General features: G+C 44.3%; 1 protein-coding gene across 2 annotated transcripts in view; it reads left to right on the forward strand.

Moving 5' to 3' along the window:
• Positions 1 to 22,242, forward strand: part of NRAS (NRAS proto-oncogene, GTPase) — a 59,565-nt gene that overhangs the window by 27,411 nt on the left and 9,912 nt on the right. For both annotated transcript variants that reach the window (XM_068269691.1, XM_068269690.1), the window contains exons 2-3: positions 15,717 to 15,844; positions 19,883 to 20,061. In XM_068269691.1, coding sequence (XP_068125792.1) covers positions 15,734 to 15,844; positions 19,883 to 20,061 — 290 coding nt within the window. In that variant the 5' untranslated portion in view covers positions 15,717 to 15,733. The remainder of the gene's footprint in view (positions 1 to 15,716; positions 15,845 to 19,882; positions 20,062 to 22,242) is intronic.

The following is a 22,242-nucleotide window of genomic DNA, read 5'->3' on the forward strand; positions in this document are numbered from 1 at the left end:
GGTGTCCACATCTTTTCATTGAACCCAGGATATTATACTTCCTTCCTTTTTGGCCAATCCGCAAAATAAGGAAAGGAGGTTGAGCACTCTAGATGTCAGAAGAGCGGTACTGATTTACTTAGAGAGAACGAGAGAGTGGAGAGATTCCACTAATCTTTTTATTGCATTTGGAGGTTCAAAGAGGGGATCTCAGGTATCCAGGATGACAGTGTCTAGGTGGATTAGACAACTAATATCCCTTGCCTATTCAGAAGCTCAGTTGCAGGGGCCTGACCACATTACAGCACACTCTACCAGATCCCTATCACCATCTTGGGCGGAGAGATCAGGAGCTTCTCTGGAGCAGATATGTCGAGCCGCAACCTGGTCCAGCCACTCGACATTCATCAAACACTACAGAGTGGCGCTCCTTTCTAGTCAGGACCAGGCCTTTGGTCGCAAGGTTCTTCAAGCTGTTATCCCACCCTAAGGTAAAATTTCTCGCTAGATCTCAGGAGGGCCGTCCTGGAGGACGTAGGGAGGAAGTGCCGGCTGCTTACTTGGTAGCAGTGTTCTGGCGAGTCCTCCAGGACGGCCGTCTAGGTTCCCGGCCCTATTATATTCTTTTTTTTAAGAGTATGATAGTGGTTCGTGGATTCTTTTCTCTTCATTAAACTGGAGGAGATTGTGGAGGGGTGGGATTTATACTAATTGTTTTTGAATACTTATCAGGTGTTTCTGATTTGGGAGGGGAGACTTACACAATCTCAGGAGGGCCGTCCTGGAGGACTCGCCGGAACACTGCTACCAGGTAAGCAGCCGGCACTTTCTTACTGATTACCTGGAAACCAATAGAGGTTCTGTTACTTCTACAGTATCTCTCTGGAAAGCCTTGAAAGCAACAGTCAGAGGGAAAATAATTAGCTATGCCTCTTTCCTTAAAAAGCAGAAATCTCAAAAAATGTCAGATCTCACTAAAAAGTTTGAAGAGGCAGAGCAGTTATGGAAGGACTCTCCATCTGCCTCCTCTAGGCTGACTAGAGATAGGCTGAGGTCCCAATTAGATGCTTTACTTAGCGAAGAAGTTGAAAAGCAACTTCGACAGCAGAAAAATTACTTTTATAGATGGGCCAATAAACCCTACACCCTGTTAGCTAACCGATTAAAAAATCGTAAATATAAGCCACCTGCTCTACGAGTAAAGGACCCACCCCTGCCCCCTACCACAAACCCATGTAAGATAGTTCAATATTTTCATAGCTTTTTACAGAAACTATATAAATCAGAAGAAACAATTGACAGAACGCGTCTCGAAACTTTCTTTGCCTCAGTGCATCTTCCAGCTCCCCAAATGTCAGATATAGAATATCTAAATGCCGATATCACATCCGAGGAAGTTTTAGCAGCTATAAAATCACTAAAAACCTCAATCTCCAGGCCCGAATGGTTATTCTCCCCTTTTTTATAAAAAGTTTTGTCCTATAGTGGCCCCTCTTTTATCTCAAATGTACAACGAATACAACAAGAGTAAACCTCCAGGCCTGGACACCCTCCAAGCTAATATAGCCATGTTACCCAAAACAGATTTAGAGCCAATAGATGTAGTCAATTTCCGACCCATCTCATTGCTCAACGTGGATATCAAACTCTTAAGTAAAATTTTAGCCACCCGGATTAACCAGTTTCTCCCACAATTGATCCACAAGGATCAGGTGGGCTTCGTTCCGGGGCGTCAAGCCTCGGACGCAGTCTACAGAGCAATCCAAGTGTTTGAAAGCCTACACAACAGGGAAATTCCGGGGGTTTGCGTAAGCCTGTATATTTACAAGGCTTTTGACACGCTTTCATGGGACTATTTGTATTTTGTATTACAGCACTGGGGTTTTGGGTCTCCTTTTATAGCCTGGCTACAAGCTCTCTATTCCTCTCCAACGGCAAAAATTCACTATGCAGGCTACTCATCCCCTAGCTTTGTAATCGAAAGAGGCACCCGCCAGGGGTGTTCCCTCTCACCAATCCTATTCATTATAGCCATGGAGCCTTTGGCTCGTATTATTAGGGATGCAGATGGAGTCCAAGGCTTTCAAATAGCGGGAACGCAGCACAAGCTAAACCTTTTTGCGGACGACATGCTTGTGTTCTTGTCAAATCCGCAATCCTCCATCCCTGCTTTGATTGATATTATGGATGAATTTGCACTGGTGTCTGGTCTGACCATTAATCCAAATAAGTCCTCTCTTATGAATATAACCTTAGCTCAGTCTGAATGGATGGAGCTTATTAATAAAGTCCCCTTTCAGACCGTCAGTAGTCAGATCTCCTATCTGGGTATTAAGCTAACTCCCAGATACAGTTCTCTATTTCAGGCAAACTACTACGCATTATCTAAACAACTTACCCAGTACATCTCTAACTGGTCCGATATGCATTTGTCCTGGCTCGGTCGTGTGCGTTCTGTAAAAATGCCCAAAATTTTATATCATTTTAGACTGCTCCCGGTCTGGATTCCTCCACATTTTCTTAGACTGTTCCAGCTTAAAATTAATAAATTGATTTGGGGCAATTCCAGACCGAGTGTGGCTAAAGACTCTCTATACCTACCTAAACATACAGGGGGTACGGATTTCCCAGACTTGCGTGCATACTACCAAGCCTCACAAATTGCTCCCATGGTGGGACTGTATAGAGGCCCCAAGATGCCACAGTGGGCATTTTTCGATTTAGCCTCGGCTGCCCCCCTATCGGTGCAGGCTCCAATTTGGCTCCCACCTAAATTTCGACCCTCCACATTAAGCTGCATTTTCACACACTGTCTACGGGTATGGGATTCCTTTAAATATACTCGGAAATTGCTATCACCATTCCTTCCACTATTGCCTATTACTGACAATCCTCTTTTCCCCCCGGCACATGACGACCCGGTAGCATTTCGTTGGTGGACCGCTAAAAATCTACTGGTGGTCTATAACCTAATAAAAGACTCAAAGGTTGTCAGCTGGGATTACTTAAGAGATAAATTCCAGATCCCAGGCTCAGAATACTTCCGGTATTTACAACTGAGACACTGGATAAACTCCTTGCTAAAAAATACTTCAAATGCTGATGTGTCCCTATCATTGTTCGAGAATGTATGTCTGCATGATACCAAGGGGAATGGGCTTATTAGCAAACTATATCTAAACTTAAGAATCCCAGCCCCCACTTTTGTACACGGATATGTAAAAAGTTGGGAGCTCGATTTGAAAAACTCCAGACCTGTTGAGGAATGGTCGCATGCATGGAACAGTCTCTTCCATTTCTCAATAAATCTAGGCCTAATAGAAGCATCCTTAAAGTTTATGATGAGGTGGTACTGGGTGCCATCTAGATTGGCACATGTAGGAGGGGACGGAATGTGCTTCAGGGGTTGTCAGTCCAGGGGAGATATGTTGCATATCTTCTGGTCCTGTTCTATGGTGTCCCGCTTCTGGTCCAAGGTTTATCGTTTAATACAAGCTGTTTTCCAGACTCAACTGCGTAAGGACCCATGGTCAGCTCTGCTGCACTTTCGTACAGGCTCCCTAAACAAAAACCAGGAGGCTCTCCTCCAATTTATCTTTGTGGCAGCAAAGCAGACCATCGCCAGAGCTTGGAAAAAACAGTTTGTTCCCTTTGAGGAAGTGAAAAATAGAATCACCTGCATTATGACCCAAGAGCAACTAGCGGGGACCCTCCTGGACAGACAACCCAAAGTGGACGCAATATGGGGCCCTTGGAGGGCATACCTTTCTATAACTGGGGCCAGTTGAACGGCCAAAATACTATGTTATACACCTTTCAGCCTATAAGCATTCACACAGGATAGGCACACCTCTCCCCCCTTTTTTTTCTCTCTCTTCTTCACTCTTCTTTTCCTCCCTTTTCTATCCACTTTTCTTTCCTCTTCCCCCCCCCCTCCCTCTATATATAGAGGGAGGGCTTCTAGTCAGCCCCCACAGCCTGGCGCGTAAGTAGGGGTCATAAGCTTTACTAGTCAAGGCCCTCAGAGGCAAGGTGCGGAGTTCATTCTGGAACTCTGTCCCCCTTGTTCTGCCATGAAAGGGACTTTAGATCCCGCAATACGAGATGATCTCTCATGTCTTCTTTATCTATGCTGTTGTCGTAATATAGAATTCTCTATCTGTTAGCCAAGTTCAGATGTGTGTCTTGCCTAACGAGGTATATTGAACGCTGTTTTTCTTGCAAAAATTTTCAATAAACAATTTGAAATAGAAAATGTTTAAAAAGATATCCAAATAAAATTCCAAAGCTTAAATGAGATGTTCTCTGTTTGATATACTGACTATAGATTAACTACATAGACAGTCACAAATTGTCTTGGGAAATATCTATTATTTAGGTACGTAGATTTTTATACAGCTGAGAGATGAGTGTTTGTCTGAGGAACAAACCAATACTGCATCACAGCAAGAACACAGGGAGAGCAATAGCTGTTTTCTGTATTTATTTTTGTGCACTTTGGATATCCCCTGAGGCCCTGTCCCTTCCAGGCAAGACCTGCCTCTTCCTTCCTATGTTCTACGGGTGCTTTTCCCAGGCTACTTCATAATATCATAATCGCATCTTAAAAAGTCAAATAACACCAGCTGCTGTGGTATGTGTAAAACCCATACTACCAGTCAGATAAAACTTTGTGCTTAAAAGATATGGGTTGCCTTTAGTTTTGAGTTGAAGGGGTCATGAAGATAGGAAAAGGAAGCTTCCACCTTATTCATCATTTTGTGGTTTGTCAAAACAGGAGTGTTATCATGGAGAAAGTATGACAAATATTACACAAACAGTCAGACAATACATAAGTGATACTAGTTGGCATATTTTAGCAGTAGCTGCTAAATGTTCATTATTTATTTTCTATCTCTTCTGTTATTTAGTATCCTTTATTCTGTTCTGTGTTTTCATAGTAACAGGAATGTTGGTCAGCATTGTTCTGTCATGGCCAAAAGTTTCGACAGTTATACAAAATTAGCAGCTTCAGTTTTTGTGTTGGCAATTCACATTGTTTTTAGATTATTGTGCAGAATTCTCAGATACCGTATATACCGGAATATAAGAAGACTTTTTAACCCTTAAAAATCTTCTGAAAAGTTAGGGGTCGTAGTGAGGGGGGAGGGTGCCGCATGTCAGGCAGAGCTGTAATTACCTAATGTTGCGGTCATCCGGTGAAGAGAAAAATAGATTGCGCTCTCCATTTAAAAAACTGTACTTATAGAAAATCTTCCTGCATTAGCATCATCAATGAAGCACACGCGTCACCAGTCAGGTGACCCCGGAAGCTGCACTGCTAGCCGCGCAAGCGGCTGCTCACAAGAATCTATTTTTCTCTTCACCGGATGACCGCAACATTAGGTAATTACAGCTCTGCCTGACATCCGGCACCCACACTACGACCCCCAACTTCTCAGAAGATTTTTAAGGTTTAAAAAGTCGTCTTATAGTCCAGTATATACGGTATCTGAGAATTCTGCACAATAATCTAAAAACAATGTGAATTGCCAACACAAAAACTGAAGCTGCTAATTTTGTGTAACTATCAAAACATTTGGCCATGACAGAACAATGCTGACCAACATTCCTGTTACTATGAAAACACAGAACAGAATAAAGGATACTAAATAACAGAAGAGAGAGAAAATAAATGATGTACATTTAGCAATGTTGCAATAGCTTCTTGTGAGCAGCCGCTTGCAGTGCAGCTTCTGGGGATCACCTGACTGTTGACACGTGTGCTTCATTGATGATGCTTACACAGGAAGATTGCCGGGCTGTATTGTGGAGCGCACACGGCACAAGTCAGGTGACCCTGGAAGCTGCACTGCTACCCGCGTGAGCGCTGCTCGCAAGAAGCTATTGCAACAAGTTTTGTGGTTTTTTTTGTAAATGGAGAGCGCAATCTATTTTTCTTTTCACCAGATGACTGCAGCATTAGGTAATTACAGCTCTGCTTGGCACCCGGAACTCTCACTACTGGGGTTGTCTTATACGGCGAGTATACCTCAACCTCTTTATATTAACTGGAAAAGTTGGGGGGTCCTCTTATACACCCAGTCGCCTTATACGCAGGAATATACGGTAAATAATAATTGTATAGAACGTTGGTATAGCTCGTAGTAAAGTTTGCCTAGCATAAAAAGCTACCTTTATAACAAAAAAATATTTTTACTGTATTTTGGCCCTGGCACAAAATGATCTAACTTAATTTCAGTATAGTCAAATCATCAGCAAGGTAACGGACTACTGCTGAAATCATTTTTGATTGAATTATAAGGGTGGACTGATTGTTAGTAAAGAGGAGCAGATGTACAGTCATGGACAAAATTGAAAAATGGCACAAATACAAACCTTGGATTGAGAGTAAGTTGGTTTGAGAGTGCCAAAACATTTAGCGAAATTTTGACTTGATATACAAGCAAAAAAAAGTATAGGTGAGTCGCATCATCCCAACTGAGCTGACGATTCTTTTCCCTTTTGACTCTTCAGGATTGTACTTAAAGCGGACCTGAACCTAGAAAGTCCTCTCTGCTTTAAAAGATACATAACAGCATAATGACTTCAAACGAAAAACATTTCTTTGTTACAGCTGATACAAATCCTAAAATAAATCTGCACTGTTTCTACTTCCTGATTCATGGAAGCAGACATTGTAACACCCTGTCCTTTTAAATGAGCTTATCTGCCATTGGCAGTCATGTGACTTGGGTAGATATCAAATTACAACTTGTGATTAGACACAAATGAGGGGGAATTGGGGGCGGTGCACACGGCCCACAGGCGGCTTCGGGCGGCCGGGAGCCGCGTAGTCCTGTGACGTCTCGTTTGGGGTGGCGGCAGTGCGGCGATCGTCTGCTTCCCATCGCGTTCGGCGTTTTTCATGAAGCGGCTAAGCAAACCTGGACGCTGCATGCGGCTTCTAGGGCTGGCTGAAACGATGTGGTAAATCGGGATCGTAACGCCGTGTTTGCGCAATCGCTGGTAACCGCGCAATGTTAAACGCTCTCATTTACTTGAATTGGAGCGGTTAGCCTACGAGTCCCGAATGCGTGTCGGTAAATGTTGCCAAGCGTCCGTGGGAACCAGCACTTAGGCTAAACTCTCTACATATTGTACATACAGGCTGCATTTCTTTGTTTTTCTTTTGTCCTGTGCAAGAGTTCAAATCCACTTTAATCTGAATGTAGGGATTGTACGATGCCACATTCCTGTGAATCCCTCAAAAGTAGGCAAAAGCAAATGTCACTGGATAAGTTCCTTGTTAAAGCCACACAAACAAAAGGTTGGGATGAGGCAACAGATAACAATAATTCTGTTAGTTATAGTAAAGGTCCGTACACACGCCGGACTTTAGGCAACGACGGGTCCGTCGTTGCCTCCCGCTGGGTGGGCGTGCCAGCGACAGTCCGGCGTGTGTACGCTCTGTCGTCAGACTGATACGGCTGTTTCTGAGCGATCCGCCCGGCGGATCGCTCAGGAACAGCCGTATCAGTCTGACGACAGAGCGTACACACGCCGGACTGTCGCTGGCACGCCCACCCAGCGGGAGGCAACGACGGACCCGTCGTTGCCTAAAGTCCGGCGTGTGTACGGACCTTTAGTCTTGTTTACATTTTTACTTTATACAGTACAATACTTTGTATTAAATAGTTTCCTATAGCTGTTTTTGGATTGTGGAGCGAATCACCTTGGTTTCAATTATTTTTTATGGGGAAATTTGTTTTGATATGAGTGCTTTGGATTACAAGCATGTCTACAGAATGAATTATGCTTGCAAACCAAGGTTTCACTGTACTGGTTTTCTTAACCCTTTCGGGACCGGCCGCCTAACCCCCCTTCAGGACCAGGCATTTTTGCAAAAGGGGGGGTGCGTTTGGGGGGTCAGGCAGCCGGATCCCTGCAGGGTCTGGCTGGGCTGTCTCCCCCCTGTGTGGCCAGGTGTTGTTTCTCCCCCCCCCCCTTGTCAGCAGCAATCACTCACCTTCCAGGCTCAAGCGAAGAAGCGCAGCAGATCCCTCCGCTCCGGCCGGCATCTCAGCTCCTACTGCCGCTCAGTTCCGGGTCGCGGCTTAAAGACGTCATCAAGCCGGGACCTGACGCTGATGTCAGAAGGAGCAGAGATGCCGGCAAGAGCGGTGGGGGGCGCTATTGTCTCGGAAACGGCAGGGAGGTGAGTGGATCCTCTTCTTTCTCCCCTACCGCCGCAGCTGTCAAATTGATCACTACGATCCGACAGCGATCGTAGTGATCAGCAGCAGCTGTCATATGACAGCTTAATCTCCCCTCTCCGGTGCGCACGATCGCGTCGGGACGGTTCATTAGCGCAGACGTTGAATCAACGTCCAGTCAGAACGGTAGCACCACCTGCTGGACGTTGATTCAACGTACTTGGTCCCCAAAAGGTTAAAGTTTGCTGCTTCAGTGTGTTTAAATATTTTTGTCAGTTGTTTCTGTGGTATATTGAAGTAAAATGAAAAACATTTTATAAGTTCCAAAGGCTTTTATTGACACTTATTACATTGTTTATGCAAAGAGTCCATACTTGCAATGTTGGACTTTCTTTATCAAGACCTCTGCACGATCTGCCAATCAGATCTGATGACAACCCATTATTTCATAATCCATGCTTAAAGAACAACTGTTAGCCATCATATGCCCCCCACAAAAAATACATATGTAAGTAGATAAATTCTTGCTCTACTTACATATCAGGTGTAATGCACTGTCCACAGGTTTTTTTTTAATTTTCAATTTATATTATTTTCCTGGCAGGGGCCATCTTGTGCCCTCCGGGTTAAAGAATCCCCCCCCCCCCCCCCGCACCCCCCTCCTCCCTGCACTGATTCAGAGCACAGCGGGGAGGATAAAGGCAGCAGGCACAGATTCGCCTAATAATGTATCCAAGTGCTGGCGTTCCCATCTGTTCTCTGCACTACCACCGGAGGCAGTGCAGAGAGTATAGAAGGGAACTGCAGCACCTGGAACCATTATTCAGGGAGTCTGTGTGCAGCTCCTTTATCCTTCCCCATTATTCAGCACGGGAAAGAGGGGGAATTCTGCGAGTGGCGGGCGGCAGATGCAGCAGAGAGGGAGCCCACATGCCCCTGGAGGAGGGGAGCCGAGGACAGTGACAGGAGACAGCCTCTGCCCCCCTCCCTGCGCACTAACGCGGCTGAAACATAGAGAGTGAAGGGGAGAGCAGGCATCCAATCACAGCGCAGAGAGGTGAGTGACAGAGGCTTCAGCCAATCAGGCTGATACAGCATAGCATGTCACTTCTCTTTTGCGTCTGTGTTAGTCTGCGTACCATCTTAGAGCCTGGGGGCATGGGGATAGAAGGAGCACAGTAAGATTGATTTTAAAGTTTGGATTTGCCTGGTTAGCATCCTCTTGACTATTGTAACAGCCTGCAGAAAATTAATTTTGTATTTAATGCCTATCAGTTACTCTTTAAAGTTTAGCAGAATTTGTGGGGGTTTGTTTGTCCACCCGCCTCTTGAGGAATAAACTGTAAATAAGAGAATTTACTGGCACCAGAATGCGGTTGGTAGGTGACACAATTATCCGCTATTGTCTTAGTTTGTGTGCTCCTTGCGTGCTGATTCAGAATCAGCCGGAGTCAGCTTGTGTCCCTCTTAGATGGCAGCCGTGGACTGGGCTTTCCAGTCAGTCTAGACCTCAGCGAGGAGTGCAGGAAGGGAGGCTCGGTGTACCTAGACACGACCGTTGATCTCCGTGACTATATCAAACGTCTACGGGGGAACAGAAAGTGACTAAAAGTCGCTTTATTGGGCTGACAGACAATGCGTTTCCCGGAGGAGACACCCTCCATTTCTTCAGGTTAAGAGATTATAAAGGGGGACGTCTCCATACTTGGAAGAGTGCCAGCCAATACTGGAAGTGTGGATAACCATGGACACCAGCCAGCGTTGCAATGTAGGTGGCCGCCCGCACCAGCAATGCTCCATCTGCGCATCCACCCAAACTAGAAACCCAGAAGGCTCAACAGGAATAGTGAGCAATAGTGAGCAGCAGGTCTTCCCGCCCTCAGTCTGGGTTCCAGCACTGTCATTTAATACCCACAGATGACTGGATGATCACTATACTTTTTGCAGGAGCAGGTTGAGACGGTTTTCGGCTTTGCGCCCAAATTTTCTGGTGCAGTTTTTTTACATGTATGCAGCAAGAACATCATCTAGGACTGCCCAAGTTATTTTCAATAATACTCCTTCCTAATGTTTGGGAAATGTGGAAAATTGTTCAGAGGAAAAAAAGACACTAATGGTGACCATACATGGTACAATTTTTTTCATACAATCTTACCATTTCTATGTAATATAAGGGTACTGCCTAAATTATCCTTTCAGTATATTCACTTAATTTACCCTTATACTACATAGAAATGGTAAGGTTGTATGAAAAAATTGTACCATGTATGGCCACCATAACCTTGAGTCTTGTCTTTCCAACAGTGAAGCATCCTGCTTCACACAATTCTGACCACAGACACTGCTTGAAATAATACATTCAAGATGTCCAGCAAAAGCAACTTCTAACAATTCAGATGCAGTTTGGTGATCTGTGTATTTTCCACCATGATGGACCGTGTTATCATGAAGTAAAAATGGTAACAGTGTCTAAGACATCATAACACTGAAAACTTGGACCTGTGTTCAGGAAGATCCCACTGAAAACTTAGTGGTCAATTCTCAAAGGGTGGACAAGTAGAAGCCAACAATTTATTAACTTCCATATTAAAATTCTCTTTAAGCACTAATAAGTTTGGTACAGGAGCCAATATCCAGCATGTACACTGAATTGCAGACGTTAAGGACAAACACTATAAAGATCGTCTGTTTGCCCAAAACTGATGTTAAAACCTTTGAAACTTTATAAAATGTTTATAATTGTTCTTCAGTATAGAATAGAAAAATTTCAAAATAATCAAAGAATGCAGAAGCAGCAATGTTTGCAAAGACGTGTGCCACTGCTAAAACTTTTGACAAGTACTATAGAGGCTATCACTTTTACAGTTATGCTCATAGGTTTACTTACCTTGGCAGAATTTGATGTTTTTTTTTCCCCTAGAAAATTCAGTCATATTGGCCTTGATCAAAGGTATACTTACCTTTGAAGTTTTGGCCTGATAATACGCACACAAATTGATACACACAGGTTAATAGGATATTAAGGGTAACTGTCCATATCAGTGACTGGTTTGCTTGTAATGAGAGTAGTCTGTGTAAAGAAAAAAAAAAGTCAGTAAGATTCTGAGCTGAGGGGTTCCGTCAACAAGCTAAGGTCAAGTACACCAACAAAACCTTCAGTCAGAACTGCCAGGATAATTATTTGGGATACAAAGAAAATCCACAGATAACTTCAGGTGAAATCCAGGCTTCTCTACACTTCAGGGATGGCCGTATGCTCAAGTTGCCAGAATAAAGCCTTTATTGTGCCAAGGTCAGAAAATGGCCTGCTTTAAATATGTAAAACAGCTTTTAGACAAGCATCAAAACTTCTGGAAAAAAGTCATTTGGAGCAATGAGACCAAAATTGAACTTTATGGGCACAATCCTAAACACTGAACAGTCAACAAGGCCTATGTTCAAATATCGTGAAGTGTGTTGGTGGATTGCTGATGTTTTGGTGGGGGGTGTGAGCTAGAGTGGCACAGGGAATTTGGTCAGGGTTTTTTGCAAGATTAATGCAACATGCTAGCTGCAAAACCTGGAAGATAAATTTACATTTTATCAGCCCAGAAGCTGCGCATGGCACACCCTTTGAAAAAAAAAAGTAACGGTTCTGGAGTGGCCTGACCTCCGTGTCATTGAGACACTTTGGGGAGATTTCAAACGTGCAGTTCATGCAAGACAGACCAAGAATTTACAGAAACTGGAGGCTTTTCTCCAAGAAGAAAGGACAGCTTAAGCATCTGAGAAAATTAAAGGGACTCCTCCAGGCCATTGTAGTCGGTGAGGTCCCTTGGCGTAATTTGGGCTCCCTCCGTTCTGCCTCAGGTGGCTCTGTTAGAGTGGCGATTTCGGCCAAAGTCGCGTGCAACTGCACATGTAAGCAAGCAAAGCAAGCAAGCAAAAAAACATTTATATAGCGCTTTTCTCCTGTTGGACTCAAAGCGCTCAAAAGCTGCAGCCACTGGGACGCGCTCAGGAGGCCACCCTACAGTGTTAAGGAGTCTTGCCTTGAACTCCTTACTGAATAGGTACTTGACCTAGCCAGGATTCGAACCCTGGCCTCCCATGTCAAAGGCAGAGCCCTTAACCAGTACTCTATTCAGCCACTAAAATAATATAATGGCAGTATTTGTATAGCGCCTTTCTCCTGTCGGACTCAAAGCGCTTGCGAGGCAGCCACTGGAGCGCACTCAGTAGGCAGTAGCAGTGTTAGGGAGTCTTGTCCAATGAACTCCTTACTGAATTACTGGCTTACTGAACAGGCAGAGCCGAGATTCGAACCCAGGTCTCCCATGTCAGAGGCAGAGCCCTTAACCAGTACACCATCCAGCCACATGTGCGGCCCCGTCGCATGCCCATTGTCGTAACCGCTCTGCACAAGCGTGGTCCTCTTAAGTATGAATCACGCTTGGGCAGAACGCTTACAGCAACGGGCGCATGCGCAGTTGCACACGACTTTGACCGAAGTCGCTGATCTAATGGTGCCACCGGGGGCAGAATGGAGGAAGCCTGAAGGACACCAAGAGACTTCGCTGACTACAAGGGGCTAGAGGAAGCCCCAAGTAAGTTAATTTGTCCATTTTAGCGTGCTCCTAAGGGTCCCTTTGAGTCTCTCATCCATAGCTATCACAACAGACTTACAAACAAGTCATTGATGCTATAGGTCAGAATACAAAATATTGAGAGATAAGGTTTTACACACTGTTCAACAGGGACCAAGTAAGTATTTTGCTAACTGTTATATTTAGTGTTATTTTCAGATGTATCATAATTTAATTTGTATCCAATTAAAAATAAGAGATGTGTTTTGCCTGGTTTCCTTTTAAGAATGGTAACCTTTTACAAAATCAGCCAGGATATGTAAACATATGAGCACAATTGTTACTGTTGACAGCAGGCCTGTTTTTTACGGCGTGCAAAGGGTGTGACCACCCGGGGCACCGGGCAGGGGGGTGGACACAGCAGTGGGGGAGAGCAGGCATAGCTGAGTTTTAACTCACCTTCCTCGATCCCTGCACACAGCCTCTTTCTTCTTCCTCTCCCAGGCGTCCATTGCGTTGGTAACGGCGCCCCCTGTGATGACGTAACCGCATGTCATCACAGGGGGCGCTCTTACCAGTGCTACAGATGCCGGAACAGGAAGAAGATAGAGGCTGCATGCGTACAGGGATCAAGGAAGGTGAGTTGAAACTCCACTATGCCTGCCCTCACCTGCCCCTATGCTTGCTAACTATGCTGGAGACACCTACTCATTTAACCTATACTGTGTGCACCTACCTATCTAACCTATACTGCATGCACCTACCTATCGAACCTATACTGGGGACAACTATACTGATTACCTATGCTGGAGGCACCTACCTAACTAACCTATACTGGGGGCACCTACCTATCTAACCTATACTGGGGGCAACTATACTGGCTATCTATGCTTTAGGCACCTACCTATATCTAACCTGTAGTGGGGGCAACTGTACTGGCTACCTACAATGGTTTGCAAAAGTTTTCGGCCCCCTTGAAGTTTTCCACATTTTGTCATATTACTGCCACAAACATGAATCAATTTTATTGGAATTCCACATGACAGACCAATACAAAGTGGTGTACACGTGAGAAGTGGAACCAAAATCATACATGATTCCAAACATTAAAAAAAAAAAAAAAAGAACTGCAAAGTGGAGTATGCATAATTATTCAGCCCCCTGAGTCAATACTTTGTAGAACCACCTTTTGCTGCAATTACAGCTGCCAGTCTTTTAGGGTATGTTTCTACCAGCTTTGCACATCAAGAGACTGAGATCCTTGCCCATTCTTTTTTGCAAAACAGCTCCAGCTCAGTCAAGTTAGATGGACAGTGTTTGTAAACAGCAGTTTTCAGATCTTGCCACAGATTCTCGATTGAATTTAGATCTGGACTTTGATTGGGCCATTCTAACACATGGATATGTTTTGTTTTTAAACCATTCCATTGTTGCCCTGGCATTATGTTTAGGGTCGTTGTCCTGCTGGAAGGTGAACCTCCGCCCCAGTTTCAAGTCCTTTGCAGACTCCAAGAGGTTTTCTTCCAAGATTGCCCTGTATTTGGCTCCATCTTCCCATCAACTCTGACCAGTTTCCCTGTCCCTGCTGAAGAGAAGCACCCCCAGAGCATGATGCTCCCACCACCATATTTGACAGTGGGAATGGTGTGTTCAGAGTGATGTGCAGTGTTAGTTTTCCGCCACACATAGCGTTTTGCATTTTGGCCAAAAAGTTCCATTTTGGTCTCATCTGACCAGAGCACCTTCTTCCACATGTTTGCTGTGTCCCCCACATGGCTTGTGGCAAACTGCAAAAAGTACTTCTTATGCTTTTCTGTTAACAATGTCTTTCTTCTTGCCACTCTTCCATAAAGGCCAACTTTGTGCAGTGCTCAACTAATAGTTGTCCTATGGACAGATTCCCCCACCTGAGCTGTAGATCTCTGCAGCTCGTCCAGAGTCACCATGGTCCTCTTGACTGCATTTCTGATCAGCGCTCTCCTTGTTCGGCCTGTGAGTTTAGTTGGACGGCCTTGTCTTGGTAGGTTTACAGTTGTGCCATACTCCTTCCATTTCTGAATGATCGCTTGAACAGTGCTCCGTGGGATGTTCAAGGCTTTGGAAATCTTTTTGTAGCCTAAGCCTGCTTTAAATTTTTCGATAACTGTATCCCTGACCTGTCTGGTGTGTTCTTTGGACTTCATGGTGTTGTTGCTCCCAATATTCTCTTAGACAACCTCTGAGGCCGTCACAGAGCAGCTGTATTTGTACTGACATTAGATTACACACAGGCGCACTCGATTTAGTCATTAGCATTTCTCAGGCAATGTCTATGGGCAACTGACCGCACTCAGACCAAAAGGGGCTGAATAATTACATACACCCCACTTTGCAGTTATTTATTTGTAAAAAAAATGTTTGGAATCATGTATGATTTTCGTTCCACTTCTCACGTGTGCACCACTTTGTATTGGCCTTTCACGTGGAAATCCAATAAAATTGATTCATGTTTGTGGCAGTAATATGACAAAATGTGGAAAACTTCAAGGAGGCCGAATACTTTTGCAAACCACTGTATATTGGAGGCATATACCTATCTAACCTATACTGGGGGCACCTACCTATCTAACCCATATGTGGGTGCACCTACCTATCTAACCTATACTAGGGCAACTATATGGGCTACCTATACTGGGAGGACTTGTAGCTGGCTACCTATACTGTGGGCAACTAGATCTGGCTACTGTGGGCATCTATACCTTTCTCCGTGTGGGGAGGGGGCAATTTTTACACCCTTGCCCTGGGTGCAATTTAGCTCAGAAACTGCCCTGATTGGCAGTAGTATACGGTCATTTTATAAAGCTATTGTGCTTACTCACTGAAGGCATGCCTTCAGATCGCTTGCAACTTTACACATTAACACATGTCTTATTGGGGGGGGGGGGGGGGGGGTTGTACATTATAACAATCATTACAACTGCTTTTTTTTGTCTATCAGGGAGTCGGTCTACAGAAATGACGGAATACAAACTGGTGGTGGTGGGAGCCGGAGGTGTTGGGAAAAGTGCCTTAACAATTCAGCTCATACAGAACCATTTTGTTGATGAGTATGATCCGACAATTGAGGTAAGTTGTCATTCAAATTCTTGTTTGCTTACATGCTTTCCAGGTAAAGAGGAATGTAAGAATAAAATAAAATTACACGAAGAAAGCAGTTTAGCATCTAAAACTGCACATGCACTTATGATAAACGTCACCCAAAATTTGGTGATCGCGTCAGGTGACTTTTTTTTTTTTATCCAGCCTGTGTACAGATGTGCTTCTCTGCTATGCAGCCCATTCTATTCTATGTGCAGGAGGTGTCTTTCTGCTGCTCGCAGTGGTAAATATATAAGAAGTCTGCCAAAGTATCCAGAATGTCCATTATCACAATCTAGGTTGCTGACATCAAGGTACATTAGATAGAGGAAATCTCGTTGTACACAAAGCCTAACTTTGGCAGTACTAAACTGTGTTTGAAGTCCTGCCCATTTCAAAGATATGGTTTTGTACATCCTAGGCAATCCATTTATGAAGTCCACCTATTCCAGTCATTGGTTTCTGCTACTTGGTCTCTCCGTCACTCAGTGGACGTGACCATTAGTAGGCTATTTCAGGAGTATCTCGAATGATACCTCTGATTGACTCTAAATTTAAATGCAGCTTCTTGTGTACATATGTCACAATCCTGTTTCTCTCACATCCATGTTATGCTAGGTACACTCATGTCACTTGAAATTATAAGTATACAGTGCTGCTGTATAGATTGTGCGCTGCACAGGCACACTGCCTTTTTTTCCCCAGCTGAGGAATGTGTACTGCAGCCTTTCTCAACCTTTTTAGCCTGGAGGAACCCTGCAAATCATTTTTGGATCTCAAGGAGCCCCTGTAAATATTTTTTTGATCTCCGGGAACCTCTGTATTTATTTTGCAGGAGGCATGGACTTTAAAAGTAGCTGTTTATTTCACTGCCCCCTATTACAGGGCCACTTATTATACTGTATCCTTATTCTAGTGCTTTTTATTAATGCGCTCATTATTATTCTGACCCCTGATTTAGTGCTTCTTTTTACAGTATCCCCTATTATAGTGTGCTCTATCACACTTTCCCCATGATGGGGGGAAAATGCCAAGGAACACCTGCAGAGTACTCAAGAAACCCTGGGGCTCCAGTGAACCTTGTTTGATAAAGCCTGGTGTACTGCTTTATAGAAGAGGAAGGAGTGCAGACTGGCCATCTGCAACCTGCTATGGGAACTTCCTCTAAAGGAACCAAAAGACATCAAGCAAAGTGATCCATTTTGGCAAATCGCTAAAGAGGTGGCCAGTGACATGACTGGACTCCTGTTAACACACTGTGTTTTCCTAGTCCAACACGGCTATTCCTCATAGTTACTTTCAAATACACAAAACCATAAATAAGTCAAAACTTAGACAATTGCCTGATTTCAATGCGTTTCTTTTCCCATTCGCATTTGAACTTGCAATTAATGTAAGTCTATGGACTAGTTTACATCTAGTTGCAATTTTTGCATGCAAGAAAAAACTTACAAACTGCACCATAATTTCACACTTTGCACTCCTTTTCACATTAACAATCGGATTCTGTGGTAAAACATACGTGTTATAATGCAGACAAAGTACATAGTTTCTGAAAATTTGCGTGTGGAAAATACTTTTGAGTTTTCTGCACAGACCAGTGTGAACCCAAAGCTTTGAAGAAGGCCCTTTGCTTAACTACCTGGAGACCGCTCCACGCCCATGGGCGTGGCCGCGGTGGCAGCCTCAGGACCGCCTAACGCCGATTGGCGTCAAGTCCTGGGGCTGCATTTTGCAGGAGATCGCGCGCAGGCTGCGCACGCATCTCCTGCTCGGGGGGCTATTGCCGCTCGAGAGACTGTTAGACGGCGAAACCGCGGGGTTGTCTTTACTGTTAGTACAGCGCTGTGATCAGCAGCAGCGCTGTACTGGGGACAGCCGTGTGACACAGCTGTCCCCCTGGGGGACAAGAGTGCGATCGGCTCTCATAGGCAGAAAAAATTGTCAGAAACATTAAAAAAAAAAAACATACCTAAATATAAAAAAAATAAAATAAACAACTTGGGGGCGAAAAGACCCCACCAACAGAGAGCTCTGTTGGTTGGGGGGAAAAGAGGTGTGCTGTGTTGTGCGGCCCTGCAGCTTGGCCTTAAAGCTGCAGTGGCCATTTTAGAGAAAATGTGCCTGGTCTTTAGGGGGGTTTATCACTGTGGTCCTCAAGTGGTTAACATTATAGTAAAATAATGCTCCAAACTTACTGTATATACTAGAGTATAAGCCGACCCCTCAACTTTTCCCTAAAAAAGTGGGGGAAAATGATTGACCCGAGTATAACCCGAGGGTAGGAAATGCAGCATCATTACTACTGCATATCTAGTAATCATTCAGTTCGCTTATTAGCATGTCCTGCAATCGTTCAGTCCGCTCATTAATCCTGCATGTCCTGCAATCATTCAGTCCGCTCATTACTCCTGCATGTCCTGCAGTCATTCAGTCTGCTCATTACTCCTGCATATCCTGCAGTCTGTTCATTACTCCTGCATATCCTGCAGTTATTCAGTCCGCTCATTACTCCTGCATGTCCTGCAATCATTCAGCTCATTACTCCTGCATGTCCTACAATCATTCAGTCCGCTCATTACTCCTGCATGTCCTACAGTCATTCAGTCCGCGCATTACTCCTGCATGACCTGCAATCATTCAGTCCGCTCATTACTCCTGCTTGTCCTGCACTCATTCAGTCTACTCCTTTTTCTAGTCAGTCTGTCTCTTTACATTGGCATTATATCACTTAAAGTGAGGCCCCATGCTTTGATATGTCTCCAGGTAAATTTGCACCAAGAAGTTCAGACACCATGAGTGCAGCAGATTATTCAGTTTAGCTCAGTACTCTGTGTGGGCTGTGTGCCGTGCTGCCCCCCTCTGTGACAGCATGCTAATTGGCATAATAAGTGTCCTAGGTGCTGCTCTCACCTCATGACTGCAGCTGCCCGGGCCTTCGTCATCACCTGTACTCAGCATCCCCTGCGGCTCAGTACTCTGTCTGCTCGGTGTGTCTGTCGTCCTACCCCCCCCCCTCCCCCCCATTCCCTTGTTCAGCTCTCCCCCGCTGTCAACTGATCAGTGATCAGGTCTTGTCGCGGCACAGCGCACCGCTGGGAACTCATCTCTAAGATACCTTCAGCGATGCACGTGGGGAGAGGCGCCACTAGATGTCCTCATACCAATGAGACTACGAGTGTTCCTGGTGACATGCTGTGTCCCGACGAGACCTGAGCTCAGAACAGCTAACAACGGGGGAGAGCGGCAGAAAAGGGGGAGCAGAGAATCCAGGAGGGAAGCTGAATACAGGCAATGATGAAGGCCCGGGCAGCAGCAGCCAGCAGCATGCTCTCTGTCACTTAGGCGGCCGGCACAGCTCACAGGCGGCACTGACTATCTGCAGTCCGCATATGTGTGGGGGGAGGGAACATAGCCGTACCGCTCAGTTCCGCTTTGCGCAGTGGGGAGATGGGTGTTTCGGAAAGGGCACTCAGAAGGGGCTTACACTTTGATAGTGACTCGAGTATAAGCCGAGACCCCCACTTTTGGGCCACTTTTTTGGGCACAAAAACTCGGCTTATACTAGAGTATATACGGTACCAAATATTTGTTGCATGAGGATATTTAGTTTATGTCTATAAATACTAAGTGTGTGTGTGTGTGTGTGTGTGTGTGTGTGTGTGTGTGTGTGTGTGTGTGTGTGTGTGTGTGTGTGTGTGTGTGTGTGTGTGTGTGTGTATTTACACAATGGTGACATTAACTCTTCAACCATTTTAGGATGAAGTCAGGAGCCAATGAAATTAGCTCTTGACCTTCACACGGAAACTCTGCTGTCTGCGCGACTCTGAAGAATTCAGCTTAAATCATTTTCACATAATGAAGTATTCCGCAGGAGGAATGACTGATAGAAAGATAGATATTGTTGCTAAGGTTCCAAAAAGGGCACAAGAGACAGTAAAAGGTTTTGTGCACTATTGTCAAACTCTGCGTATGCTAATTTCAGTGCATTCCTTTTCCAACTATAAATTGTCTCACTTTCTCTAGGACTCTTACAGGAAGCAGGTGGTGATTGATGGGGAGACCTGTTTGTTGGATATCTTGGATACTGCTGGCCAAGAGGAGTACAGTGCCATGCGTGACCAGTATATGAGGACTGGTGAAGGCTTTCTTTGTGTATTTGCGATCAACAATAGCAAATCTTTTGCGGACATTAATTCTTACAGGTTAATATGTACCTTTATAATAAAATATGACATTTGTCTTCATCCTGTATTCTTTTTCTGAGCTGTACATGGTAGTCTTTTCTTCTGATATGGTGGAAATGCCTCATTACCAGGTTTTTTTTGTACAGTGGTAATGACAGAGTGAGCAAGGAAATATAAGGGCTTATCCAATTGTATTACTTTTAAATGTTAGCACAAAATAGGGCTGAACTGGTCTTAACACAAAATATCTCAGGATTCTTGAACACTTCACTCATCAACCAAGTGGCTTTGCAGGAGCTTCAAAGGAGGAAGTGGACTTTATAATTTAAAGTTTAATCTCTGCAGCACTGGAGCTACTACATACAGAGATTTGAAATTTTTGTTCACTAGCAGTGGACTTTAATGGTTTTTTATGTATATATTGATATCCCAGACTGACAATCAGCCACTTTGGTCTTTTTTGGTCAATTGCTACAGTGTATTCTGCAACAGAGCTTCTTTTCATTCACCCTACCCATAGCACAATATATGCTATTTAGCTGAGAGGAAAAACGTATTTTCATAGCTTCTGAATAAGCAGGTCAAATAATCCTTTTGTGAAAACCTGTCCCTAGAAGAACCACTAATGTAAAAGATATCTATCTATCTATCTATCTATCTATCTATCTATCTATCTATCTATCTATCTATCTATCTATCTATCTATCTATATATATATATATATATATATATATATATATATATATATCCTCTATGATAAAACCTAACTGTCCCCGCGTCATCATCTTTCCCTGTCTGTGTGTCCGTGGTTTTCTGTACTGCGCATATGCGCAGTACATTCAACCGTTGGGACAGGGAGACGGGCAGACGGATGAGCGTGCGGTGGGCGGGTGCGCGCATGCACACTAACACGGAGTGGTGGTATCACTACCTAGAGCCCGTTTTTAAACGGGCTTAGGTAGACTAATAGTAATACAGTAATATATATATATATATATATATATTTACATGAGCCCCATTTTGAAAACGGGCACTAGAATTCATGCCTGCGTGTCCACAGATGTCCGCATGTGGCCTCAGCTCCACGTCTGCGCACTTGGGCTGACACTGATGCAGCCCAAACTATAAATTAATGCAAGGATCAGTGTTGCGCCAGTAAATAGTAAATTCAGTGTGCAATAATTCTTGATATTGATTATTACACCATAATATAAATTACTTTTCTCCTATGTCTTGGCCACTTACAGCAGATAGTAAATATCTGACAGATTTTGGACTAGTCCATCTCTTCCTGGGGATTCAGAATCAGAATAAGATTTATTCGCCAAGTGCGATGGAAGTCGTACTCAAATTATTTGTGGTTTACATGGCATGGCAAGTACAAAGACAGGCAACAGATACACTGGCAGACAAAACGACAGACATCAACAGACATTAACAGTTGTGCAAAAGTACAAAGACATTTACCACCAACTCAACAATACGAGCAAGCCTGTGAGGCCGGCGTAGAGTCCTTTAGTTCAAAAAAGTTTTATAAACAGCAGAAGCTGGCTGCTTGGCCGTATTGTCCCGTGTGGTGTGAGCAACTGAGAGAGGGTTCTCAGTGTTTCCTTTTATTCTTTATGAAAGCCCTCCTAAGAGAGAATCGGTACAAAGATGTTGTCTGGCCTGATTATTCACTTGCACACTATTTTGGCAGTTTTTCTGATGAACTGCTGTGTAGCACGTGTGTTTCAAAAATATAGAAAACTTTGAAAAATCCCCCATGAGGAGATCGACTAGTCCAGGGGTCAGGAACCTTTTTGGTTGAGAGAGCCATAACCGCCACATTTTAAAATGTAATTCTGTGAGAGCCATAGAAACTGGGAAAGTGCACATGCACAGCAGAGGGCTCACGTCCGTTGCCACGGTGATGTGTATACATTTGATCTGCCGGGCAGCGGAAGTGTCAGACACATCTTCAGCTTCTCTTGGGTTTCAGCAACATTAGCAATTTCCCCGAGAGCCAGACAGGAGAAATACCGACTAACAGCTTGTACAATTAGCTAGCTGACTTAGGGGTTCATTCACTTTGTAGGACGAAATCCCCGCACTTTGGCCCAACAGGCAGCCTATTGGGCCAATCAAAGTGCAGGGATCTTGTCCTACAAAGTCGCTGGACCTGACAGGATCCAGAGTGGGACAAATGGCGCAGCTGTT

Source organism: Hyperolius riggenbachi, chromosome 2, assembly GCF_040937935.1.
Source record: "Hyperolius riggenbachi isolate aHypRig1 chromosome 2, aHypRig1.pri, whole genome shotgun sequence".
NCBI classification, from domain to species: domain Eukaryota; kingdom Metazoa; phylum Chordata; class Amphibia; order Anura; family Hyperoliidae; genus Hyperolius; species Hyperolius riggenbachi.